This window comes from Drosophila grimshawi, unplaced genomic scaffold (genome assembly GCF_018153295.1).
Source record: "Drosophila grimshawi isolate 15287-2541.00 unplaced genomic scaffold, ASM1815329v1 contig_311, whole genome shotgun sequence".
Taxonomy (NCBI): Eukaryota; Metazoa; Arthropoda; class Insecta; order Diptera; family Drosophilidae; genus Drosophila; species Drosophila grimshawi.
This window is the reverse complement of record NW_025063098.1, coordinates 5,661,057-5,688,956: the sequence shown is the minus strand read 5'-3', so window position 1 is coordinate 5,688,956 and position 27,900 is coordinate 5,661,057. Positions and strand designations below refer to the sequence as shown.

The 27,900-nt window shown below is 40.2% G+C and overlaps 3 protein-coding genes and 2 non-coding genes across 6 annotated transcripts; 3 read left to right on the top strand and 2 right to left on the bottom strand.

Annotated features, from left to right (window-relative positions):
- The first annotated feature begins 7,822 nt into the window (after positions 1 to 7,822).
- On the top strand, positions 7,823 to 7,895 carry Trnar-ucg. Its single transcript has one exon. It is a non-coding gene; the product is annotated as a tRNA-Arg (tRNA).
- A 263-nt stretch (positions 7,896 to 8,158) lies between these two features.
- Positions 8,159 to 8,232, top strand: Trnan-guu. The gene has a single exon. It is a non-coding gene; the product is annotated as a tRNA-Asn (tRNA).
- A 12,651-nt stretch (positions 8,233 to 20,883) lies between these two features.
- On the bottom strand, positions 20,884 to 23,053 carry LOC6563311 (ADP-ribosylation factor-like protein 8). The gene is made up of 4 exons (XM_001990237.3): positions 22,823 to 23,053; positions 21,719 to 21,873; positions 21,489 to 21,650; positions 20,884 to 21,398 (listed from the first exon to the last, which is right to left on the bottom strand). Exons 1-4 carry the CDS (start codon positions 22,943 to 22,945, stop codon positions 21,278 to 21,280), a joined length of 561 nt encoding a protein of 186 aa, XP_001990273.1. The 5' UTR covers positions 22,946 to 23,053; the 3' UTR covers positions 20,884 to 21,277.
- Positions 23,054 to 23,379: 326 nt separating this feature from the next.
- LOC6563312 (pre-mRNA-splicing factor ISY1 homolog) lies at positions 23,380 to 24,474 on the top strand. Its single transcript, XM_001990238.3, has 4 exons — positions 23,380 to 23,444; positions 23,506 to 23,528; positions 23,596 to 23,756; positions 23,812 to 24,474. The coding sequence occupies exons 1-4, from the start codon at positions 23,442 to 23,444 to the stop codon at positions 24,444 to 24,446; spliced, it is 822 nt and encodes a 273-aa protein (XP_001990274.1). The 5' UTR covers positions 23,380 to 23,441; the 3' UTR covers positions 24,447 to 24,474.
- Positions 24,475 to 24,535: 61 nt separating this feature from the next.
- On the bottom strand, positions 24,536 to 27,846 carry LOC6563313 (probable ATP-dependent RNA helicase DDX43). 2 transcript variants are annotated; one of them, XM_001990239.3, is made up of 5 exons: positions 27,769 to 27,846; positions 26,971 to 27,615; positions 25,752 to 26,260; positions 25,042 to 25,677; positions 24,536 to 24,954 (listed from the first exon to the last, which is right to left on the bottom strand). In XM_001990239.3, the coding sequence occupies exons 2-5, from the start codon at positions 27,571 to 27,573 to the stop codon at positions 24,648 to 24,650; spliced, it is 2,055 nt and encodes a 684-aa protein (XP_001990275.1). In that variant the 5' UTR covers positions 27,574 to 27,615; positions 27,769 to 27,846; the 3' UTR covers positions 24,536 to 24,647. The 2 variants fall into 2 exon arrangements, with proteins under 2 accessions (XP_001990275.1, XP_032593659.1); XM_032737768.2 differs by having other exon boundaries at positions 26,971 to 27,668; positions 27,769 to 27,845.
- Positions 27,847 to 27,900: the final 54 nt, after the last annotated feature.

Sequence of the window (27,900 nt, the reverse complement as noted above, 5' to 3'; positions counted from 1 at the left end):
CCGCACATATTATTTTTATTGCTCTTGTGTGTGCTTGAGTGAGGGAGTGATTGTGCGTTGCTGTACATATGTGCAGTGTGTGTGTATGTGTGTGTGTGTGTGGGTATGAATTCATTGTTTTATTTTGCGCTTAATTAATTTAATTTCTCGACGCAAATTCGGCGTATTTAATTGTGCTTTATAAACTGCCATAAAATCAGCAAAAATATTAGCAAAACAAAAATGCAAAACAAAATACAGAAAAATATATTAAAGCAAAAGCCCGACAAACGGAATTTCATAAATATTAATATGTATATATGTATGTATAACTGAGAACAAGAGCCGCATTAGAAACTGCAGAAACAACATCAATAAGCACACAGAAACTAACGATAATTAAGCATTAAAATTAACTATTAAAATGCACGTCCAAAAGAAAAAAGCAACAAAAAAATAAAATGAAAAAAGTAACAACTGTTTTGTATAAAGCAACTACAAAATGTTTATCCTATTTCGCAATGCAATTGTAAATTGCAAAATACTTTAAGCTGTAAATTAGCTAAATTATTAGACATTAAACAAACAGACGTGATAAACAAAAAACATAAGCATAAACATTAATTTAAACAAATTAATCATTGTAAAATAATCTTAAAAAAAAAAAACCGCAAAGGAAAAGAAAAACACGAAAACAAAAACAAAAGTAAGTCAAATGAACCGTACGTATTTATATAAAAAAAAAGCACATACTATATATACAAATACATATAATATTTGTACATATATCTGTTCAATGTTAATGCCTAAGTCTTATAAATATATACACATAAATACGTTTAAATCAATTCAATGTTAAAGGCAATTTGTAACATACGTGGAAAAAGAGGAAAGATAAAATGAAAAATAATATTTGTTAGCAATTTTGTATAATTTTAGCAAAAGACAAAAAATATTTATAAATCGCATAATAACCGCTTAAGTTCTGTGTACATATAATACAAATTTAGTGTTTAACTTAATTTATATGTATGTGTGAGGCATAAACAAATATGTAATATGTATGTATGTAAACTTACTTCTAGAAATACAGATATGAATGTATGTTGTAAGCATATGCGATAAATGTATTGTAATTGGCCATATTGATAGTTGAATATATAAAACATATGTTTATTTAAATTTAAAGGCAATCACCAGAAAACATAAACAAAAATGAAAAAAAAATACAAAAAAAAAATACAAGCAAACAACAAACAAAAAAATAAATAAAATAATTTATGAAAAAAAAATATATATATAAAGCGAGTGCTTCTAATTGTGTGAGTGAAATTTAAGAACGGTAACTGACGGCAAAGATTGATTAATTGCCGCCAGATGATTGGACAGAAATCGATAAACGAAATCAGTCGAAGCGCTCAATTGTGTGAACATAGGCGAAGCAATGTCTTTATAATGCCCATTTATGCTTATGAATTGCTCTTTAAATTTCGATGCGTCTTCAATACAAAACGTGCGCCGTCTGCGATCTGTTTGTTGGCAACGTTCCTACGTTCCTTCGTTCTAACGTCTCTGCCACAGTTGGTTATTTGTTATGCAGCATTTGTTGTTATTGAACGCATGAATTATGAGCCGAAGTCACAGTTGCTTGTATTGAGGCGTGAAATGGCATGTTAATATTTATTGGTATGCGAGAGAGTACGACACCAGATAAAACCAACACCAGCACACACAACAGTGAAGGCAGCTTAAGTTCGTTGCCTAAGTCTTTTGTTTTATGAGTGCGGCGGCAAGTCAAAAAGCGTACTTCAGGTGAAATAAGTAAATAAGTAAGTACTTTTGCCAAGCGTTATGAGTATGTAGTTAAAAACTAGACGGCCGAGTCCGAGTTTTATAGGAATGGCGCTGTGGCTAGCGTTAATTAATGGCCAGCGCGTGTCTACCGGTCATAAAGTGATATCCAGCTAGGCAAATTTTATGATTGCCGCTCATTCGCTGGCAACATTGGCAACCTATCAATGCGCATTCGTTAATTCCATTTAATTGTCAACTGGCATCCGCTTCCGCTGCACCTTGTACCACATTTTTCATGTTTTGCAAAGAGCCCTTACATGCAAGGCTCATCAAGAATCTATTTAATTTAATAACAATAACTATATAACAAATACGTTGCATGCTTATCACCTGCATCACTTTTGTCAGCAATTAAATGCACGTTACATGCAGCCAAGCACATCAATGTTAAAGCCGCCATATGTATTTATCGATGTCACAGAAGTAGTGCCTGCTTGTGTCATGTGCAGCATCACATGAGTTTCGTATACCGTTCTGGGACCCCCCTTATCTAATTGCATTTAAATCCAACATGCGACAATGTATCTATCTGGCCACTCTCATAATTGTTATATAATTACATTGTGATTCGAACAAAGTACGTATGTCATTTTTGGTTATTGGCAGGGCAATTAACTTGAAATAATCACCAACTTTATTTCCATGTGCTGCGTTTAACATTAGCTTAGCTGTCTATCAGTCTGGGTTGTTTTTTCCCCCTTTCTCTCTATTCCTCACCACTAAGCATGGTGATCAATGCATTACAAATGACCGGCCATATAAATCAGTTAATCAGCATCTGCGATAAGCAATGCAAAGCATTTCCACACAGTGCCAGGGAAATGCTCACACCAACAGAAAAGTCACCACACACGCAGCCAACTATAACCATAACCAAGCAAAGCAAAATATGAGCATGAATCAATGGGCCTGTGAACAAAGCAGCAGTCACAAATATTTGGGCATGCATTAGCTAATTAGTGTTTAGACCTTGCCAACGAAAGCGACGCTGGGCCCCATTCCGATGATCTGATTAGGGAATATGGTTGCAGCTTGATTTGTTCAATATTAAAATCTACAATATTAAAATATTGTACAATATATATCTACAATATTGAAATCAATATTTATATTTATTTAGCATATATGTACAATCATTTTTCAAGAGCTCTCTCTCAACTCGATTATCCAGTTTAAATATAGATAGGTAGATGAAGGGAACAACCAAATAAGAAAATGAGCTAGAACGACTCTTCGATAAGTAAAATAAATAAAATAAATAAATAAATACAAATAAATTTTGGGTTTTGGAAATGAATTAGCATAAATTAAACCTATGTAATCATGTATTAATTTATTAGATTTCAACGACTACCTAAATATCTTACTTAGCTTTTGAAAATCTCACACATTTGATCAAAATCAAATAAAATTACATGTCGTTGTAAAACCAATATTAATTTTGTTAATCCTTATAGAGATTAAATTGACTATCTGAATAATGGGATTAAGAAGTTTATGCAGGTTATGCTCTGACGATTTCTAGAAAATTGTTCATTCTAAAATCGCACTGAAACAAGTAATAACTAAATAATTTTGATACGGGATATGATTTGCTGAATGACGTCATAAGGCCAAAATACTTAGGTTTCAGCACTTTGTCTTTAATATGCTTAAATAATATGAATCCGAACTTCTTAATTATAAACATTGAAACAAAACGAATATTTCTACAAAGGACTTTTTATAATCGATACACCATTTAGAACATTTTGGTGACTCTTTACAAATCTGTAGTAATCAGTATTTGATGATTCTACCAATCCAATTTTAAATATATTTTTTATATATCAATAAACAATTAAGTTAAAAAGCTCATGATTTTACAAATGCATAGGAAGCAAACAAAACGGCAACGGCAACAAATATTTGGTCATGCATTAACTAATTAGTGGCAGCAGCAATAATGTTCCGATAACACTGGACTTTTGCCTCAAACTTTGTCTCCGCTGCTGCCCGCTCCATCGCTTCCTATGACCACTGCCATTGGCCATGGTTTGTGCGCTCGTGCGTTTGGTTGCAGGTTTATCTGATTGGAAATGTATGGGCCAACAATGGCGACACACAACAACGGCAACGGCAACGGCAACGCACACAAATACAAGCAGAGCGAAACAAACGGACACAAACAAATAAAATGCTTCTTTAGATGATTAACTATGATAGGCCACTGTGTGTCCATTGGACCAATGTATTGGTCCCATGAATATCGATACATTTGTTAGATTTAAATGGATTTTAATATAGCCCGACACCGACGCCGACGTCGACGCCTCAGCTGCAAACCAATTTAATTAGCCTGCTTGTTGTAGATTGAAATATACGTTATAATCTGTAGAGCCATTACACATATATAATGTTGTAATGGCCACACACACACAGGCACACATACATATATACGATTGCATTACTATATATTTATCAGCCTGCATCAATGCAAAACTCATCAATGCAGTTGTTGCCCAGGCAGCTGTTAAATGTAATTGCATTTCTATGCATGTGTGGTTTGTCTATTCATTAATTTTCGAATGACAGTCACAATTTCAATTAAATTTCAACTTAAACACAGTCACACACACACACACACCCACACATACAAATAACACACAAATAACCAAACCAAAGCTATGTTTGTGTGCGACCAACGATTGGGCACAGGCGATATGGGCAACAACAAAAACAACAGCAAGTGAAGCTCATCGTTCTAATTAGAATTATCCTAATGAAATTAAATTGCAAATTGTGTGTGTGCGAGTGTGTGATATTAATTATATAAATTGCATTTGCCATTAGCAGACATATTGCATTAATGCATTTCTAGTACTATGCAAACCGCATTTGCCATGCAATTTGAGCAAAGTCATAATTTGTTTTAGATTCTGATTAACTGAACTGAAACCGCCCCAAGCAAAAACAATTTCATTTCTCAGCTAATTTGATTAAATTAAGCCTGGCGCAATTGAAATTGTGGGTTTTTAATGTCACAACATGTCCAGCAATGGAATCCATAGGCCTAACTAGGCCTGGACCTGAGCTGCGTCCTAGCCATATCAAATGCTTAATGGCAACGGCCATGTCAATTCGTGGCATATTAAATAGGAATATTGGCATTGGCAATTGCACAGATATTAGTTTCGCTCGCTGTCCATTGCCTTGTAGGCCTATGCGAACTATGTACATGTAGCTGGAGCTGTAGCCGCAGTTTGCCTATCTCAGAGCGCGATCAATTTGTCGCTTGATTGTGTGCGTTGTTGCATGGCAGCATGCAGCATACAGCATGCGATGAGACATACGCGTAGCCAGATTATAGCTAGGGGGAACCAGCACACAGCTCTTGCAATCATGAAGATTGTATGAGAAACAGCTGCAGTCGCTACTGGTAGTAGTCGAAGTGTGTTGCATGTGAAGCATCTTTGCAAACAACATACAAAGACTTCAAATTTGTGCTGATAGCCTCGAAAGGTGGTAAAATCGATCTCAGAAGGTCGGTAGATAAATCACTCATACTATACTAAAAATAATAATGCATAACAAAGTTTTTATTTAATTTTATTATATTGCGTTACTCGATAATCAACAATTAAATAGCATAGGATAACCTTCTTTTTGTTAATTTAATTTATAGCCAACGCCAGAAAGACTTATAAAAATATATCGATAGATTTGCAAAACTGCTTAGAGTCTGTCTCGTAGTACCCCTTCTTGGTTACGCCCATGTAATGAGAGACTCTGGTCAAACTTTAAGCTTGGACACTGAGCTGCAGCTGTTGACAACGCATTGGCCATATTTGTGTATTATTATTGTTATAAGGTCGCCAGCAAATATGACAAAGGCACATAAATTCGGTAGCCCCCAAAGCGGTTTTGCTGTTCGGTCCCAAGACTGCTTAGCCTGACGCACATAAATAAGCCACAGACCGCAGATATAGCAGCAAGAGCAGCAGCAACAGAAACAAGACAGAAATTCAAATGTTGCCCGTGTGTCTGGCAGCTTGCTGTGTCGTCATTGGTAAGAGCAGCAGCAACAACAACATTAGCTAAAGTGTCAAATTTCACGCAACATGATGCGCTAAATGTTGCCAGCAACTGTGCAACACTTTGTGGTCCGCTTTGTCTGTGATTGCTGCTGCTGTTCCTCTTGTTGCCATCTTACCAACCCGACTCAAACTGCAAGAATCCTTCTCGTTCAGCAGTTGCATGTTTATTGTAAATATTATGAAATGTTGATACCTGCGATTGCTGCTGCTGCTGCTGCTGCCGCTGCTCCTGCTGCTGATGCTGATGCTGCTCGACTGGGCAATTTATTGATGCAACACGATAAACGCGCCCCGAGCATGAAGTTCGAATCCCAGTGCCGTGTGCAACCTTTTGCTAAAGCCTGCCCCAGCCAGAGGCATAAATAACATTTTCTCAGAAATTAAGCCAAAACGAATTATTGTTTTCGACATCATTTCTGTTGTAATTACCAATCCAGGCGATAAGCATGCAACACCTTGGAGAGTGTAAAACAGTGAGATGATTAGATGCAGATACCACAACGCGCAACTTTCGTCATCATTAGGTGCAACGTGCAACTTGCAACGGCAACAACAATATCATCGATTGCATTTGACAGGGCGATAAGTGGTCAGCATCGTTTTTGGCCTGGTCTGCTCATGTGAAACAATAGCAGCGCATAGTTTATTTTTTTATATATATTTTTAACTTCTGAGTCCGGTGGACAACATTAACCTGTTAACCCAAACTGACGGCGACCAAAGTCCCCAAGCAACAAACGGACGGTGTCGCCTACTTTTGGTTGGCTGGTTGGCTGGTTGGATCTGGTCGCTGGCCGTTTACTGGTGCAGTGCATGAATAATGCGCGCCCACAGCTCAATAAATTTTCACTCCTTTCGCCACAGATCGGGGCGAGTGGCAGCTGAAGCCAGTTGAAGTCTCGCGACCAGGTCAAAAAATTCACACATCGCTGCTGGATGCTGTGCAGCACTCGACGCCACAGCGGGGAGGAGCTTGGCTGGGATGATTCATTTGAGCTGCCCACAACAGAGGAGCAATAAAAATGATACGAAAACCATTTAGAGGAATTCTCCCAAGTTAGAAGACCAGACACGATCAGGATCAGGCTATGTGTACATGGCCAAAAACAGAGTCACAAACACCGAGCATTAAGCAAAGTTTCGCAGACTGCTTGGGGTCTTCTCACTGTCGCTATAGCTGTTATCCTCCTCCTCCATCTCCGACCCCTTCTCCCACACTTGCCCACCCCAAGGGCAGGGTCCCAGTTGCAAGTTGTGGCAAGTCTCGCCCGGTTGCATTGCGCGATTCCATTTCCTCTGTGCATGATTTCGCTGCGCCTGCGCGCTGTGTGCGCCCACAATTGTCGAGAGATTAGAGTTGCTGTAATTCCATTGCAGCGACGACTCGACTTGACTTAACTTGGCCAAGCCGATTGGGCTCTCTGGCTTAGCAGCAGCAGCAGCAGTGGCGACGACGAAGATGATGACGATGCAGTTGATTTTGAGCTTATCACGTTCACAGGAGACTGCGAGACGCTAACAAAGTTTACACGATTCAGCAAACTGATTACATACACATAATTCAATAATAAATTAACGAACTGTTCTCAATAGTATCATTTCAGTAATCAAATTGAAGTATTTTAAAACATATAATCTTAAATAATTATATCGCATAATAATGTTCAATGACATAATTTTATAATAATCCAAAATATAAAGAGCATCACAAGGAAAAATAGACGAGATGTGCGGATAGTCCACAGGAACCGGAATATTCTTTTAGTTCAATACTAATATTATAATGATATGCAAATTTATTGGGACACACGCAGGGCCCAAGAAATATATTATAATGTAAAAATGTGTTTATTTGTAGAACAATAAATTTGTTTACAATTACATGTGTGCCCATAAGGAGTAAGCTTACAAACGGTCCTGTGGCGCAATGGATAACGCGTCTGACTTCGGATCAGAAGATTCCAGGTTCGAGTCCTGGCAGGATCGATCTTTTTGTTAATTATATTTCTTAATTTCTATTACTTTTTTAAATTATATAAGTGTTTAATTCAAAGTGTTCTAGTTATTATTTAAAAAAAAAAACATCTCAGTTGCGGTGATAAAATAAAGTGAGTAGAGAAATAAAAATCACTGCTGATATTCTATATAGTGTATAAGTAATTAATATTTGTAGATAATATAAATAGTTCCGTCTTACGGAACTTAGTAACGGGCATTATGTTTCATATATTGCCGGTGGGTGACTAACTGCCTCCGTGGCGCAATTGGTTAGCGCGTTCGGCTGTTAACCGAAAGGTTGGTGGTTCGAGTCCACCCGGGGGCGGATATGATTTTTTAATTTTATCAATTTTAATAAATTATATGATGGCTTTTTCGTAATTGCCGGCGACGTGTAAACGTGAAAAAAGCGCCTTGGCGACCATCTATGGTGTCTGTGTGTCTATGTCCAACAATGGCCACCACAATGGCAGCGGGGCAACCTCAACTGTGGCTTGCAACTCTTTGCTGAGTTGAGGAGCTTCACTTAGTTACTTAGTTGGGGCCACATCTGGCAATGGCAACTGGGGGATCGAAACAACAGTGCGCCCTCAACTCGCTCCCCTCTCACTTTCCCCGCTGGTGCATTGCATAAGAGAAATATTTGTGCAATTTGATTTCGCAGAATTGCGAATTCGTTGGAATGAATTCCCGATGCCGCCTCCTACCCGTCACGCCCCTTAGCCCACCTTTTAGCCTTGCCACGCGGCTTATGCGCATTATGATTATGATGATACCAGCTGCTTTTGTTGTTGTTGTTTTTGCTGTTGCTGTTATTGTGAATGTTGCTGCTGTTGTTTCTGTGTTGTTTTCGCCTTGTTTGCTGGTTTGTTAGCCTAGCCGCGCTCACTGCGATTATTGTTGAAATTCTATGCAGTCGCCCAAGTCATGACCACAATAATACACACACAAACAGCCGCGTCGGCGGCAATAGAAAACTGAGGGAAATTCTGCGGAAAAGTTTTTGCGGCGTGCGCTCGCATCGCGGCCGATGGGACTGTGTCTTGAGTTGCCTCCGCCAGGCTGCAGCAGATCAACATGGCAAGATTGTGTTCGCAATCATTACAGCTGGCGATGATTGCCAACAACCACGACTGGCCCACTGTGGATCACCAACACCAGCATCGACATCGCCGCCTGCGTGTCTGTGCGGTGGGTGCCGATTTGTTTTGATTGGGTGGCATACAATTTGTACGAAATGTGCGCTGTTTTGGGCCTATTTTCTGACTCGGCAACAAATGATATTGTGTATAATTTAAATGTAAGACAACCAGCCACAAAAAGTCATTAGCATAAGCAAGCGGCAAACATTTAAAATTACATTATGACAAATAAATTTGGAGGCAACTTGCGCTGCAACCGCATTTATATTACACCCTCGTAAAAAACAGAAAAAAAAAACGAATGTGTCTCGTGTAATTTAAATGCAAGTGTAGGACACTCAAGGTCTGAGCGACAATTTAGCCAAATAGTTACCCAAAGCCCAATACACGCAGAGGGGTACACAACCAACGAAATGAAATGGAAAACGTGGCCACAGAAAAAAAAACACACACAAAATGAACCCAAATGCAGCCACTGACCAGGGCCCGGCCAGCGGGCTAGCAAAATGAGGCGCTTATCTAAATCTTCATAGTTGGCTAAACGCGGCCTTTTGCGCCTCCGCTTCGTAGGCTGTTTCTCCTGGCCAGGTCTTTTTCATTTTTCGTTCGTTTTTAATTGCGGCCCAAAAACGTGAGCGAAATGTAACCAAAAATGCAATTGCCAGTCGCTGCCAACTTTTCTCTTTTTTTCTTTCTGTTTTTTTGTTGTGTTTTTTTTTTTTGGTCATTCCTTCAGTGCATTCGTGCAGCATTCCTTCGGGCGACTGCTCCCCGTCCACTCCTCATAATGCGAGCAGCGAGCGCGTGAAAAAAACTAGCAGCTCTTGTCATCAGAACATGTAATTATTCCACTTTGTGTCAGAATTGGGCCCACACTCATTTACAATACTCAGTACGCAATATTTAGCTAGCTTCAATGTTGCTATAGTTTAGCATGTTGTTGCCAAGCGTTTGAACAACATGTTGCTGGAATGACAAAGACAATGTTGCCAAGTGCATAATTATCGTCTTACGTGCCACAGTCGCATTTCATCCGCCAAAACGCTGTCATTCTGAATGTAACAACATGACAATTAAATAGACGACTGAGCACTGGCGACATGCGACATGCAAGTCGCAGAAATCTGCCAATTGCAGCTGAAGTTGCTATTGTCAGGAGTTCTTGACAATGCCCTTAATTAGAGCAGTTATGAGCCATAAAAACTTTGCTTAGCCAGCATGCGTTGTCTCTCACGCGATATGCATCTTCTGCCTCGGTCATAGCTATCTCTAACTAGCTACAGTTGCTTGCCGCGCTGAGAGGCACTTCAACTTTTGATGTGCCACAAAAAGAAACGAGTACCCTTTCCCCCCAAAAAAAAAGAAGCAAAATAAATAAAATAAAATTGCCAACTCAATTACATGGCTGAATGCACAGAAAATTGCCAAATCAATGAAATAGCTCAACAAAATAAATAGCCAAAGTCAAACGCATAAATCCCACCAAAGCAAGCAAATTGTGAAGCAACCCACTTTGCACTAAGCATGTGGGTGAGTCTTACCAAACTTTGCTTGTCCTTTTCTGCTTTGGCCAGAGTCAACCATCCAGTCAACGTCCGGCTATCCGGCTGCTGTCCAGCTGCGAGTGTCCAGCTTTCAGTTTGGCGATAAACAAACATAAAACTTGACGTCGTCGTCGTCGTCGTCGTCGTCGTTGTCGCTGTAGTTGTCGCACAGCTCAACTGGCACAATTCTTATTTATTTAGCTACAGTTTGCAGATATGCCAGAAATGCCATCGCCCCCATCCACTCCATCGCCCGCCCACTCAAGACAACGCCGTAACGCAATTGAAAAGTAAATAAAGCTGAGCTTCTTTTTTTTCTTGACAGTGCGGGATTTGTGTTTTATTGACTGGGATTAGTTTACAAATATGGCGCTATGCGAGGAGCGAACCCTTTCAGGGGTCAGCTCTTTGGGCAGCTCCGATAAAAAGGACAACGGTCAAAGGGTTGACAATTTTTTGCTGCCCGATTTTGCCCGCAATTTATTTACACGTGCAGTGGCTCAGAAACTGGATTTGCCTGCATTTGATTTCGATTTGATGCGATTTTTTACGGCGCCTCATAAACTTTGTATTTGAAATCAATTTCGTTGAACGCTATTCAGCTGCAAGCCTGGCTAAGCTCTAAGCTGCAATTAAGTCAACAGATTTATGCGCCCACCTTGCAATAACAAGCAGCTATCAGTTGCCAGCAGGCACAGCTGGAAGCAAATATCTTATGACTACTTGGTGCATAATGGCTTACAATTAATACAACATTTAGATGCCAATCGCAAATAAAACAGCCGCCGCGTTTCGCATTGGAAACTCATTGAAATTTATGTATGCGCATTAATCGAAGAGTTTTTAAAATGTAGTTTATTTTTTTTGTAATTTTCGCACGCAGTGCGAAATGCAAAATGCGAAAAGCGGATCAATTGCTGAAAAGATCAATTGGCAATTGACAAACGCAGCCAAAAAGAAAAAAAACAAATTTAACAATTGCAACCACTTGAAAGCCGCTGAGCCAATTAGCCAATCAGGCGTTAAATCGCTATACAAATCAAAGCGAATCACAATTCGGGAATCTCATTCACTCTCTTTCACTCCCCTCCATCTCGCAAAACGAGAAATGCATTAATCTGCTCTGGCTCGAATAGGGCTTAGGACGAAATCTGGATACAGTCAATATTGCTAAGCTGGTTGTGTAGTTTTTGTCGTTGTGGTTGTTTGGGTTCATTGGCTGTGGCATTTAATTACATTTGTGTGCTGGCATTTGTGGCACTGCAGCATGAATGCATCTTGCACCTTGCACCTTCTTTTTTTTTGGCGGCTTCTCGTCCACTTGGCACGCGCTGCATTTTTATTGCTTCATCAGCAACGCTTGTGTAATAGCCGCAGGCCCAACAACACTGGCCAGCAGCAGGTGCAATTCCCTGCGAGCCCAATTGGAACTGAAATTTGTAATTCATGTTTCCGCAGCGTATCACCAACAACAACTGCAAAGTAGTTGAATACAAAATAACAAAAGGAAAAACTATCACGACCAACTCCAAATTTCCAATACATTAATTGTAGTGAAAGACCATCAAATTGATTGGATTTTACAGCATACAGATATATATATAATGCAGCTGATTGGATTTTAAATATTGTTTTATAAGCAATATAGTCTTAATAATAATTGCAGCTTATCTTTTTTTAAACAATCTCTTATTAATCATGCAAGTTGCAATCTTTAAAATGAAACTAATTAATTGTGTTGAGATTGGTTGCCTGACTTATAGATTTGTGTTCCATAACCACAAATATCCTGGCACCTTTAAACATGATATGAACTGATGTAAGAGTATTAAAAGATCTTTTCACACCATTAAGAAGACAGTCGCGCAATCTCTCGTGTAGAGAAAAAAACTCATACCAACACAGTTGGTGTCGGCAAATAGACAAGCTGGAAGCCAAGTCGCCGCTGATTGGCCAAAAGGCGGAGCCAACACAAAGCTAAAGCGAGTTCTGCGCATAAATTATGGCATTAAGCTAGCGCCTGGGATTGGTGCAGCAACGTCAGCTTCTGCAGTACAGTGCAGCATCAACAACAGTGCAGCATCCAAGACAAGATCTGCTGTGGCCCAAGCAGGTTTTCTCAGATGGCCAACAGCAGCAGCAGCAGCAGCAGCCGTAGCAGCAGCCAGCAAGCAGCAAGCAGAGAAAAAAAAAAAGGTAACAAGCAGCCAGCATATTGAACTAGCGCTCAAATTAGTTGCTTTGGTTTGCGGCTGACATGTTTATTACCATTAAGCGGCAGACAGACAGACATAAATCGAATATGTTCGTCAAGATCCTGGCCGTGTACAATAGAAATTCAATTAAAATTGACATTTCGCCGATGAACTTATGCAAATGCTGGCGAATGCAATCGCTAGTCCATCAGGCGTCCCCAGCATACACATACATATATACACACACATACATATATTTATGGCCAAATGCATTTGACAACAGCAACAGCAACAACAACAACAACAAATTTATTATATTTTATAATGTAACAAATGGCACGTCGCGTCGTCAGGGACCTGAGCAATGGGATAAGTCGATCGATCGCTCGACCGCCCGCCCGGTCGTGTGTACGTGAGCCGGAGCTAATATATGTTATGGGCATGGTGGGTTGAGTGCGTTCAACTCTGCAACTCTGCAACATCGATAACAAAAGCAATTTGTTAAGGAAAGGAAATCCCACCAAAGTATGTGAAAATAATAACAGCCATCCAAAAAAAATATATGAAAAAAATACCAATAAAAAAAAACGAAATGTAAAATGTTGCAAACTTGGTAACGCTGCAGCGTTTAAAGTAGCCTAAAGCAGCTTGATTAATTTTATGAGCGATCAGCCGTTAAGTTCAGCGCACATGAAACTGGTATTCTTTTTTTTTCGCTTGCGATACTAATCTAGCATTAAGCATACGCCCCATACCCGTACCCACAATACCCGCTGCTGCTGTCCAAAAGGTAAATACTCATTAGCGAAATTTTTATTTTGTTTTATCATATTTTCACAAGTTTGGCGCTGGCGGCATTCGCTGCTGCAGTTGATCTTGATGCAATTAATAAAAATACAAACCACAAAAAAAAAAAAACATAAAAGAACCGCTATGTTTATCACGCCGTACTTGACATACCCTTCCAGAAGCGAATCTCAGTGCTCACATTTACATTTAATAAATATTATTTAAAACTGACGGATTCTTTCTATGGCAGCCATAACACATAGTGAACCCATATTGATTCCACTTTTCCCAAAACTAGTAGATTAAATGGTATACATATACTTGGTTGAGTTATCTCGTTAAAATCAGAAAAGTTGTTCACACAAGAACTTGATTGAATTCAGTGCGTTTGATAAACATGATATATTAATTCGATGTAGTCTACATATAAAGTTGTTCGGCACATTCTTCAAAATAAACCAACTTTCATACAAATGTATATTTGTCCGATTATAGACTAGTTTTCATAGTTACACAAAGATCGACTGACAGCCAGTCTTCGGCAATGCGTTACACACTTAACGACGAACCTGCAATACCTCATTGAAGGTTATGAATAACAGCGGCATTTATGGCTTGACTTGGCACACATCTCCGGAAGCAATTGTCGGGTAAACGTTGTAAGGGTAAGACTTCGATTTAGGGTTTCGACTAAGGGATCGCGCCTGATCAGCCGATGGCGATTATGATTTTTATTACCCTACGCAGGCCTGGCATGCAGCTAACCCAATGTACACCTCCCCCACCCGGCTTGCCGCACAACCCCTAAGCAAACGACCACACAGTCGGTCACAGTTTGGCTGGCCATTGCATTCATCACGATGACAGCTACTCGTCGGCTGTTGCGAATCTGCCTTGTAAATTGACAGCGGGCAATTGAATGCGAAAGCACAAAATTGGATAATTTCCCAGTGACAATCGAATCCGTAGTTCTGTGGCCAAATTGACTGCCCCTTGATAAATGCGACGCGCAAAAGTTTCCCAGGAGCACGAGCACTTGCTGTTGCCCCCAGCCTTGGCAGCGGACTCGAGAGCGAGAGAGAGAGAGAGATAGAGAGACAATGCGACTGGGGGCATTGTCAAGCGGCGATATGCAAAATAAATTTCACTTCCGAATCCTTTTTGCCTGACTGCCTGCTTTTGGCTTGGCTTGGCTCTGGGTCTGCGTCTGCGTCTGCGGTTGTTCATGGCTTGTTTTACATATGTCCCGCACCTTGGCTGCAAAAGACGTTCGACGGTCAGCCGCCCTCGCCAGTGGGGCCCTGCTGCCCTGAGGGGATGCCTCCATACTCTCAACAATGAACCCAATAAAAATGCAAAAAAATACTCAGAGCAGTAGCTGCTCTTGGAGGCATTGTCGTAAATCGGCAGCGCGATGCTTCGAGTGAAATCCATTTGAATTGATTGCATTGAGTCGGACTGCGGTGGGCTCCAGCTCCAGCTACTCGTCATTTGCGATTGGGTGGACCACCAAAATGTTGCAATTAATTTTTGCACAATGCGCTTTGTGCTATTTAGTTTTGTCGCATTATGGCAGCCGATCCAATCCAATTCAATCCACTCGATCCAACTCTCTTAATTGCCATGTAGCAAGAGACAGCAAACGGTAGCGAAGGCCATGAGCTACTATGTGATGCTCTTGTTGTTGTTGTTGTTGTTGTTGTTGTGGTGCTTTTGTTGTTGTTTGTTGGCTGTGGTCTCTGTTTCCTCGTATCAGTGACCATTGATTTGCATATATTTCGGTTTTAATTAGTTAACAAGCTGCTTTCGTTTGTTGCGATTGCATGTTGAACCCCGACGCATATCGTAGATGCTACAGGTATCACTGCCACAGTTACCACTCGACAAGCTTCTACTGTTGCATGCAGCAAACAGTGGACGAGGGACCCAAAAGAAACACACACAGCAAACAACAACAGCAACAACAAAAAGACACACAGCAAAAAGTATAAAATCAAACACGATTTTTAGCAGTTTTCAATTCCCGGAAATCTTGTACGATATGTTGCACCAGCAAAGCCAACTGGCGGATTTGCGAGGATTGCGAGGATTGCGAGGATTGGCTATGGGCCAGGCTCTCTGTTTCTCTCCGAGCTCGCGATACGATTCCAGTATCGTGCAAATGTTTCATTATTTAACAGATTTTAGCGCACACAGCCAGAGATTTCATTGGGCCCCAGCTCCAAGTCCAACTACAGCTCCAAGTCCAGCTGGTTGCCCTTGGCTAGCAGCCACCGCTTGGGAATGCGAGTGTGAAGTAAGGCGACAAGACAAGACTTGAGCGAAAAAATACCAACAAAAATTCCAAGATGTTGTCATCAATTAAAGCGAGCGTTGCCAGCAAGAGAGAAAGAGAGACAGAGAGAAAGAGAGAGAGCTGAACAACTTGCAGCAGCATCTTCACACCTGAGAACTTTATTAGTGCAGCCAAGTCAGCGATTGGAATGGGGATTGCGATTCGGATTGAGCTGCTGTTGTTGTTGTTGTTTTTGTTGTTGCTGTTGTTTGGTTTGGTTTGCTGCGTGAATTATGGTTCACCTATGGCCTAGTCCTGCAGCTGGCTGCAATAAAGCAAAGCCAAAGGTAAATGGCGCAGGCGATAAATGCCGATAAATCACCAGGCAGACGAACTCCGATTGGAACACATAACGAGCGCGCGAGAGAGAGAGAGAGAGAGAGAGAGGGAGAGACCCTCTGGAAGCTGAAGGTGGTAAAGAAGCCAAATAGGCGGGTGGACTCCACCCGACGAGAAGGGAAGAATGGCAACTTTGTTCAATTCAGCAGAAAATCCCAAAGAGAGACAAACTTATTTGCATTTGCCTTGTTGTCAGGCCAAGTCCAACTCGTCGTTGTCAGTTGGTTGTTTTCCTTATTGTTGTTGTAGCGATATTTGCTACTGACAGCAAACTTTCAGCAAAAAAAAAAAACGAAAAAAAATAAATAAAATAAAACATGAAAATTGTTGCCCACGAGTCTGCCAAGTACGCGACTCCAACTGCGGCACTGGCACGGAGGTAGATACAGCCTCAGAGTCATAGTCGGAGTCCAAGCCAGGCTCCAGGCTTTTGTTCATCTTGTTAAGGTTTGAACTTTATGCCTGCTGCTGCTGCTGCTGCAGTTGATGTTTGGCTTATTGTTTCAGGCAGAGTTTTGCTTTTGGGTTTTTGTTTTGAGTGCTGCAATTCCAGGAACTTTTCAGGTGGCACAGCATGTTGGGCAGACACACTTTTGGTGGGCCTTTTGCATTGTGGGACACTGTGCCTTCAATTAAAATATATTTAAGCATAATTTCAAGTTGCCCTACAGCGATCATCAACTTCAACTCTCATTCAACCTGTGAATCTTAACCGTTTTCATAATCGGAAAGTATACGCAAATATCGTGTAAACATTAAAATGACTTGCCCTCAATCATTTTAAAGTAATATATATTTTTGATTTTCTGAAACAAATACTAAACAAATACTATTCTTTAAAAAGTCTTAATGTCGCAAGTTTATTTACATAAACGAGTGGATTTTAGAAATTGGCTGAGTTCGTTTTTAATCTATACAAATTAAATGATCTATAAATTTTGCGAATTTTAATTCTGATTTTTAGATAGATAAAATCGATCTAGCTTCCATTGGCGATTATCTAAATTCTATTGCATATTGTTATCATGGAGAACGCTTCATTCGCTGACAGGCATATGAAATCCAATAGACATTGGCTAATTAATATATTATATATCGCGTTTATGTCTGCGCATATTTATGGTCAACACCCCGCCCCATCTTTTTGCTTTTGACGGCTTTTCATCAAAGGAGTCACGCGGCTGGTTGGCTGGTTGACTGGCTGGCTGTTTGGTGCCTGGCGGCTAAAGGCGATGTCGATGGCATACAAATCATCTCGTTCCCGTTGTGTTTATCGGTTGGCCTGCAAATATTTAAATGTTGTTTGCCAAGTTTTTTTTGGGCATGTTTTTAATGTCATTATATAATCAGCACAAGTTGCTAAGAAAAAGCAACAACAAATTAACCAGAAAACAATTTTTGTTTTATTTTTATTTACAACTGCGTTGTAGTAGTAGTCAGACAAAACATAATTGAAATTTAGTTTGTTTGTTAGCTTTTTGCGTAATGTTTCAGTTGTGTTATGTTTTTGTTATGTTTATGAAAATTTATGAGCTTGTCGCGAGTTCAAGCACGAGCACGTCGTTTCGTCGGATTTGCTCAAGTTATGGCCAGCTTTGTTATGGCTAGTGGTTTGTGGCTTGTGGCTTGTGGCATCGCAAGCCCAGATGCTTATCGGCGCAATGTTAATTTCCAGCATTTAAAAGTGTAATTAACTCAATTTGAATTATTAGGCGCGGACAAAAGACTTAGGCAGCGAACTTGTTGCGCTGTGCACGCAGTCCGGGCCCAAAGGAAGCAGGAAACCAATGCCAGGCATGAGAATATTCGCTCATGAGTCACACGGCTCGTGCTGGTCAGAGCCAGACTCGGAGTTAGAGTCAATGCAGAGTCGGGGCCAAGCACTTGACACGTTTTCCTGGAACGCTGCCACTGACTTGCACTGCGAACAGAATTCCTAATTAGCCTGCTGCACAAAGGGCTCTGGTTTGGACGGCGAGGCCGGCCGCCAGTTAGCAGTATTTATGCGTTCATATTCGTTCGCATTTGAGGCATCGATCAATTGTTGTCTGCTCCGATGCTCTGGGTGGCCAACTACCAGTCTTGTGCAGCGCCTCAAATGCGACTATAAATTATTTCTGATATACGTGCCGAATAGCTGATCAGTCCCTTTTGGCCTAGGCCCCAGGCTAACAAGTACGTTGTCACTTGTCCGTGATTCATGGGTTTGACAGCATTGTGCATGTTCTTATCACCACAAAATCAATATAGGTATTTACCTGCACACTGAAAATTGTGTGTATAATGCATTTAAATTGAGATTAATAAACCTCAGGTAATAAAAAAAAACGTATTAATTCAAATTCTCTTTCTAAAATATACAGTTTCAAGTTAAGTTTCACCCTATTTCATAATAATGTAAATTGTTTTACATCTGAATTTATCATTCTTAGCTGACTCAAGTAAATAATGTATTACGGGAAACATCTGAAAACACCATAAAATATTCAAATCCGTGAATAACATTATTAGCCCAGTCAAAAAAAAAACGAAGAATAATTTTCAATACGATAATCATCATTTAAGGTAAATATTAATTTTAATGGCATTATTATATTTATATTTGTTAAACAGATTACCAAGTACTTAACTGATAAGCTCTTTGACATGCTTAATGTTATTTTGAGTAAATTATTTAGAAACTTTCAAAGTTTTGGCTACAGTATGGAGAAATATCTTATCCTAAGTTCAATTAATCACTCAATTTTTTGGTTAAATAAATTTATAGACAGAAACACCAATAAACGACTTAAGTCTTAGCTCAATTACTAAGCGATTTATAAAAGTGAAAAGGTTCTTAGATAACAAAATAATCCTTGGCTGCAGTTTGATTGTGTTGGCCCTGTGATACTAAGGCACCATGCCCTTCGAAAAGGATTTAGCTGAATTAGAGCTCATTTTGTAAATATAAATACATTATATTTTATTATAAAACTCTTTGCAACAGGTGATGTGAGAAGAAAATTAAATAAAACAAGAACTTGCTCATTAGATATATATACATATATGTATATATCTTATTCTTGCGAAGCATGCCGACTCCTGTGTTAAGCAATTTGTTTTGAGCAAGGCTTTCAACTGGCCAAGGCACATCAAATTTCAACGTAGAGTTGGTTCTTTTGATTGTAATGCATCATCTTATTCAAAAAATCTGAAAGAATATTATTAGAGCAATTTTGGCATGGCCTCATTGCCCCTAAAATTATACCTCGATTTTATTACTTCAAAGCAATTTAGCCAATACAAACACCTAAAATGGTGTGTGCACATGCTAGCCTAAAAGGAATAATTAAATTTCGTCGGCACTTTTCCCCAGCCCTCCCCAATCAGCTTCGAACCAAAAAACAAAGAATTGGATTGATGAAGTGTTCGTTTATTGTGTCCTCTATTTGCTTATGGTCTAGACATACACTTGACTCTTAAGTTATTATTGCATTATTATCAACCAAGCTATGTATCGACAACATGAACCAATTACAATGCAGGAGCAAAGGAGCAGTGGTTTTTATTAAGGGCCTTGTCGCTTCACACAAAATACTTGCCAGGCAAGTCATCTGCAAATAGAAACTTCTACATCATGCTATTCACTGAAATGAAATATATACACTGGAAAGGTCATATATAATCCGTGAAGTTTGTATAAAGATACATAAAGAGATACTCGGCAATTCTCTTCTCCCCCCTATGGGATAAAATGAAAATGCTATATAAGAAAATAAATATCTAACAGCAGAGCTCCTCCATAAGGACTTTCTCTTCACGATTTCTGTTATAAATTGTATACTTTTAGGCTTTTTGAAAACACATATTTGCTATCGAAAATAAAATGGGGTTTCGTTGTTTTAATGAGATCCATTTTCAGCTGTCGTTTTGTTTTCATAATAGTCTTTATTAGTTTTTAGGCTTTGCTCGCTTGTGGGCTTCCCCTTTGTCAGTTAGACATTGTAGTTTATAAATTGATTTGGTTATTACAATATAAATTATAGTACATAGGTATGTTTTAATTGTGTGTGGAAAAGAAGTTATACAAGAAGCGTGCCGGCGCTTGAATATTGTTCGTAAAGCAAAAGAATTAACAACGCTTACAAAATTGACTGATTCAGAAACAGAACAATCGGCTTATGCATGTATCTTACAATGGTATTAAATTGTAATTCGTTATTGTTTTATAATTATACTTTTAGCAATGGCCCTTAAGCATTGAAACATTCCATTAATTCATTTCGTTTGCACGTATTTATGTAATATAAATATATGTATGCAAATATATATAGATATAGTTTTAAACGTGTTTTTGTAAAATTTTCGCTAAGCAAAAATGTAATTTATAAATAAATATTTGCATATTAATTACAAATGTAAATCATAATTTCTATTTGTATGTATATTTCTATATAAAATGATAAAAAATTAATATTTTTATAATCACACCAATAATAAACACTAAACATAAGCCTAACTATTGTTCATCGAAGCAACAAATCAATTACGAGACACCAAATTCAACGGCTGCATGAGCTGAACGCACATATTGCAAAATACTATGCGAATTAATCGCTGTGTAAATGTATTTGTATAGTTAAAAAGATTGTGTGTGTTTATTTGTGTATTTGTATATCGTACCAATAAATTTAGACAGAACCAGTTGGCATTCTTAATCAGTATTTCTCTGTTTTGTGAACTGCAACAAATTCGAGTGCTTTGGTCGTAGCGAGGAGCAATCCCCCCACAAGAGTTCTATATAGACTGCACCTATATGACATTTCATACAAACACACATTTCATACAACAAACAGATCGAGCCATTGCAAAAGTGTTGCTCTTTGAATTATTCTCATACATTAATTAACAGCCTACTCCAAATTATTTTACTGCAAGTTAAGATAGTTGTTCAGTGTGTATGCGACTGCATAAATTTGTGTATGTAGAGTGTGTGTGTGTGTGTGTGCTTGCTTATGTGTGTGTGTGAATGTTAGTCGGCTATAATCTAACGACTTTGGCTTTTCGAATGTTGAATTAACCATTGCAGCGTTATGTCAATGTTGTCCTTTTCCTTACACGAAATACTATAACAACAGATTTCCCGATCCTGTATGCTCGACAGATTCCTGCAAATTGATAGAGGATGTAATTAAGATATGACTTCATAGATATATACATATATATATATATATATATATATGATATAGCCAACTCACATTCGCTCAATGAGCCCGGTCTCATCGAGCGCACCGGGAAGATCACGTTTGTTGCCCAAAACGAGCACTGGAATGCCATTCAGCTGCGGTTTATCAAGCAGCGAGTGCAACTCATTCCGCGACGCCTCCAGTTTGTCCAAATCGGCTGCATCCACCATATAACTGAAATATCAAAATACGTGCAATGTGAGCAGAGAGTTGAAAGTGACCTTAATGAGAGAATGGCTTACACAATTGCATTGACGCCGCGGCAGTAACGCTCCCACATGGAACGGAAGCGAGGCTGGCCGCCAATGTCCCAAACCTTAATGGTCACATTGCCATTAGTGATTTTGCGCATGTTGAAACCAACTGTGGGTATCATATCCTCAGCGAACTGGCCGGACTGCAAATTGAAAAAGATAATCAGAATACTTAAGATGTGCTTGTTTAAGAACTGAGATCAATGCGAAGCCCAGGAAAAATAGTTTCTTAATAATTTAATATATTTGCTTTTTAGAACAGTTCCCACAAAAGCGTGTAAGATCGGTGGAAAATTGTTATATTTATATTTTATTATCATTTGACATTTGGGGGAAACCAGTTTCTTTGCTGTACGATAGTGATTTATGTAGAAAAGTGAATCAACACTTTTGTTAAAAAAAAAAATGGTTTCCTTGGGAAATTGATAATAAAAAAATAAATAAATACATCAACTGGTAATCAATATTTTAATGTGGGCTGAACAAAGCCGTAAAATACCAGCTAATTTTTACGCCTGATACTATATATCTACATATATATATATATATATGAGGCAGTTGGTTTCAAGATAAACATTCTGTTTAATTACAGGCAAAATTTGGGACAGCTTAATTTTTTTTTTAATATGGGTGCAGCTTCGAATCCCGATTTGAAGTCTGGAACGCGACTTATCAGTGAATACAAGATGGACAAGCACACACATTGTGTGTGTATGTGTGTGTATATACAAATTTGTTGATGTTGTTGCTGATAATGGCGTCATTTATGCAAATATGCGTTTGTGTTTTTTTGGCCGAAATTTATTGATTAACGAAAGTCAATAAAAATTAGTGCTAAAAGAAGTTAACATGCCGTCCAACAATTAACGCATTGAAAATGAACAGAGAAAATTGAATTTCGATAACTGCGTGACGTCAAAAACAATGGCAAATGGAAAAAAAACGGCGATTCATTTGTCATTTGCTTTAGTTTAGGTTTCTTCTTTTTTTCTCTCCCGATTGCATTGTCATAGACTGCGGCAAACTCTTCCCCCGCTCGGAACAGTCACCGCCCATTTCCACACCATTTCATTGTTTGCAATAAATACTCACTGCAATAACATTGACGAACGTCGTCTTGCCTGAGAACTGCAGTCCGACTAGCGTCAGTTCCATTTCTTCTTTCCAGAAGATGCCCTTGAACCAATCCAGGATTCTGTTGATAAGCGCCAACATTATTTATGCTGTTTTTTTTTGTTAATTTTTTCCTTGCAAATAAATGGCGTAGGCGAAACAGCAGTCGAGTTGTATCGGAACGAGTTCAATTGAACGACTCATTGAACTGAACGGACAAGACGATTGTCATTCATTTCGTTCTTTTAACAAGTTCATGTTATGTTTTTGTTGCATTCAAAATCAATCAATTTATTGTGCAAAACTAATGATAAAATTAAATTGCTTTCAAAATTGAAACAAGCCATGTTTTCATAGTAAAAATATTTTGCGACAGGTGAATTAAAAACTTCAAATTAAATTAACAGCTGCTGGCTCCACACGTGAAATCGGAGCAATAACCAGTACCAGCTGTTATTTAGCAGAATTAAAGTTATCGATGTCAAATATCGAACAAATAAGATGATTCTTAGTATTTACCATTGTGAATGGCAATTTGCAGCATGAGACAAACTTATCGGTTAACCACCACAAACAGGAAAATAAACAATAGCTAAAAATGGTAAGTAAACGTTTAAATTTATCAACTGTAAATGAAATATACAACAAATGATTACTTTTAGGCAAGAAATGCGGAGAAGGCAATGTAAGTGTGATTTATAAATGATATAATTCGATTCGATTCTTAATTGTTTGCCTCTCTTTGCACGAAGGACAACTTTGGCGCGTTGGCGAGCCGCCAAAGAAGTCGAATCCGGAGAAAAGGAACGCCGGCCTTATCTCGCCTCCGAGTGCCACGACCTGCCCAAATGCGAGAAGTTTCGCCTGGAGATAATTCGTGAAATATCCAAGAAAGTAGCACAAATTCAAAACGGTAAGTAAAACTGGCATCAACGTAATGCGCTTCATATACGAAACAATCTTTGCAGCCGGTTTGGGTGAATTCCGCATACGTGACCTGAACGATGAGATCAACAAATTGCTCCGCGAGAAACGGCACTGGGAAAATCAGATATCGTCGCTGGGCGGGCCACACTATCGCCGCTATGGCCCCAAAATGTTCGATGCCGAAGGACGCGAGGTGCCCGGCAATCGTGGCTACAAATACTTTGGGGCTGCCAAGGATTTGCCAGGCGTGCGCGAACTTTTCGAACAGGAGCCACCACCGCCGCCGCGCAAAACACGCGCCGAACTAATGAAAGATGTAGACGCTGCCTACTATGGCTATCGCGATGACGAGGACGGAGTCCTCATACCTTTAGAGGAGAAGATCGAGCGCGTCGCACTGCAAAAGGCGGTGCAAGAATGGCGCGAGAAAATGGCTCGCGATGGCCGCATCATTGACGACGAGGAGGACGACGACGAAATCTATCCGCTCTCGGGGCCAGCAAGGGAGGCTGCAGAGGATGCCAAGATGCGTGCCGCCGAAAACGATCCACTGGGACTGCTGGCGCCACGTTTCACTGCCCATGTGCCGGTGCCCACGCAACAGGATGTGCAGGAGGCGCTGCTGCGAAAGCGCAAACAGGAGTTATTACAAAAATACGCAGGGCTTGCAAATTAATTAAGTTTTAATTAAACGATCAAATTAATACATTTTGGATTTCATATTGAAAATTATCCAAATCCTCCTTTGAACTATCAGCAATATCATGATAGCTTCTGCGTAAACTATAAATTCAAGCGCTTCAGTGCGTTGTCCTTTTTGGATTACAACTAAATTGTTTATGTCCTTCATGGCAGAATACAAAGTTTGTTAAAAAGTTTAATAACGATCACGACGTCCACCCCCGTGGCCTCCACCACCAAAGCCACGTCCTCTTCCGCCACTGCCGCCGCCTTCAGCAGCGCGACGTTCCTTCATGGCCGCAAAGCGCTCGGACATGCGCCGCAGCTGCTCGGGCACTTCCTGGTCGGCCTCTTCTAAAATCGTAATCAGCTCCTTGGCCATAGCCCAGTCTTCGCGTGTAATGAAGCTAATAGAGGTGCCCCGGCGTCCAGCTCGGCCCGTGCGACCCACACGATGTACATACTCCTCAATGTTGCGCGGAAAGTCATAGTTGATAACATGCCTATGCAAAGGGGCAGCATGATTAGTGATACTACAATCAATGATGGTGGTGGTAACCATAACACCAATGCAATCAAGTTGGACTCACGTTATGTCCTCAATGTCCAGACCACGTGAGGCCACATCTGTTGCAATCAGAATCCGTACTATGCCCGATTTAATATCGGCAATAGCCTGCTCCCGATCTCTCTGCTCACGATTGCCGTGAATGCATTGCGTGTCGAATCCGTCCAGGGTTAGATCACTGGATAGATCATCGGCGCGTGCCTTGCGGCCGCAGAATACAATGATTTTGTCCGATTTGGCCATGTTCTTCACAAACGATCTGAGCGCTGCGAACTTGTCCCTTTCATCATCCAGCAGTTCGATCACCTGCTGCACAGAGTGGGTGGCCGCCAAGTCTAAAGAGCCCACGCACACCTGTATGGGATTCTTCATGTAGCTCTGGGCAAGACGACGCACACCCGGCGGCCAGGTGGCCGACGTCATTATTGTCTGCCTGTCCGGGCGAATGTCGAGCAGAACCTTGCGTATCTGCGGCTCGAAGCCCATGTCGAGCATACGATCCGCCTCGTCCAGCACCAGATACGTAATTGTCGACACATTGATAACGCCCGCCTGCACCAGATCATTTAGGCGACCCGGCGTACAGATTATAATCTCTGCGCCGCGTTCCACATCGGAAATTTGCATTTGACGACTGCCGCCGCCATAGACGCAAACACTGCAACAAAAGAATGTAGATATAATTATTTAATTAAAAATGTAAATAGAATAATTTAGAATTATTCGACTCACGCTTTCATATTGCGAAAAGAATACTTTTTCACCTCCATTTCGATCTGGAGAGCCAGTTCGCGAGTGGGCGCCAGGACTAAGACATTGGCACCACCGCGTGTGCCGCGTGGCGTGCTTTGGTACTCGGTGTGAATCATGCCGGGCAGCAGGAAAGCGAGCGTTTTACCGGTGCCTGTCTGGGCAATGCCAATCATGTCGTGGCCCTTGAGCAGAATTGGCCAGGCCTGCGACTGGATGGGCGAGGGCTTCGCGAAACCCTGCTTCTGCACTTCGGCTAGCAGATCGGGATACTCGTCAAAGCACTGCTCGAAACTCCACACGGGATTCGGAATTGCTGGCAAAGTTTCTCCCTCCTTCGCCTCGAACACGTGCGCAACGCTGATGTTGTTGTTATTGCTGCGAATGCGTGCCACTTCGGCATCCGACAATTGGGCCACCTCGGGCCACTCCTTGTAGAAGTTCTTCGTCAATGGTGGGCATTTGGCCCAGCGTTCGACTTGTGCTTTTTCCTGGCAATAGATTCAATAAATAATTCCAGAATCTCAAAAAACAAGTTGCTGCTTAAATTAAATAAATTTCATATTTCAATTCTTCCCCAAAATATATTATTATTGCTAGCCGAATTTAATACTTTTTGTGTGCAGAAATAACTTTTAATTTTAGAATATTCTAAAACAAAATAAAAACAAAAATTAATGAATATCTTAAGCAAGCCGAAGATTAAATACCCCTGCAGATAGGTGACAATCTTTCGACTATAAATTAGGAAAAACCGACCGACTGTGCCTATAAAAGCTATACGATCTAGTAGCCCAATGACGATTATTTTTAGCACACATTTTTGGAGTTTGGCTCAGATACCTTGGTAAACAAAAAAGTTTCTCATACAGGAATTGATTTTTCGACCTGTTTTTCCTATGGAAGCTATATGATATAGTAGTGCGATGATGACTTGTTGGGCAAGTTTGGTTTATATATCTTGGTAAACAAAAAAGTCCATAAAACACTCATCTCTCGACGGATGGTTCCAATTTAGGCTATATTATATAATGAGCAAAAGGAAGTTTACAAGCCAAGTTTCACAAAGAAAGCTTCAACAATGTGCAATTGGTTTGCATAGACGCAGAAAAAAAGGAGGAACGACTCGGTTAAAGATACTGATCTTTATGGGGTTGCTACAAACTTCACGACAAAATTATAATATACCCCTTGCACTTACCGAGGCTTTGTTCAGTGCCTCCCAATCGATAATGCCGGTCAGATCGCCACATTCTGGAATTTCCATCGGTGGCGCCGGTGTAAAATCATAGCTGGAAACGCCAGATCCATCACTAGCTGCTCCATATCGATTATTGTCTCCGCTAGAGCGACTATAGCCTCCTCCAACATCGCCGCCATATGATCTCTCTCGGCCGCCGCCGCCATCGCTGTTGACTTGCTTGCGCAGCTCGTTGATAGCATCGCTAACGTTTTTTCCAAAGTTGCCGGAGACTGTGACAATCAGCTCGACCTTATCAACATTGATGTGGACGGAGTAATCGTTCTGAATGCGTATTATATTCGAGCCCCCGCGACCAATAATGCGCCCCACCATTTGGCTTGGAATCTTAAGCGACTCAATGAAGGCGTGGGCTGTACTCTTCCCAGAGCTGGCATCGTGATCATAATAATTATTGCGACGCTTGTTGCTGTAGTTTTCGCGATTATCGCCGCTTCGACGTCCACGTGAATATTCGTCACGTTCGTAGGAATTAAAGCTTTGCTTGTACGAGGACTGTGGGTATTTTGCTGGTTCCCCACTGTCCCAGGATAATTCGGACATTTTGAAAACGGAGCTTCGCTCTGAATGGTCAACGTTTTTGCACTGTCAGCGAAAAAACGGTAAATTTCTTTAGCAGAACAGGGCAAATTGCATGCCTAACAAATCAAAGTAGCAATAAGTGTTTTATGTTATATACAACGTAACGGTACTGTGCTGCAATCGTCAAATTGATTATTTTTATGAAATTAAACTTACAGTTATTCCGACAATGTTTAATTCTAAACACAAGTCAAATGGGCGCTCGGAACAATTGCGATTATTTTTTCTGGTTGCCAGGGCTGATACGGTTCACAGACAGGGCTACATTACATGGCAGATGAGTGTTGG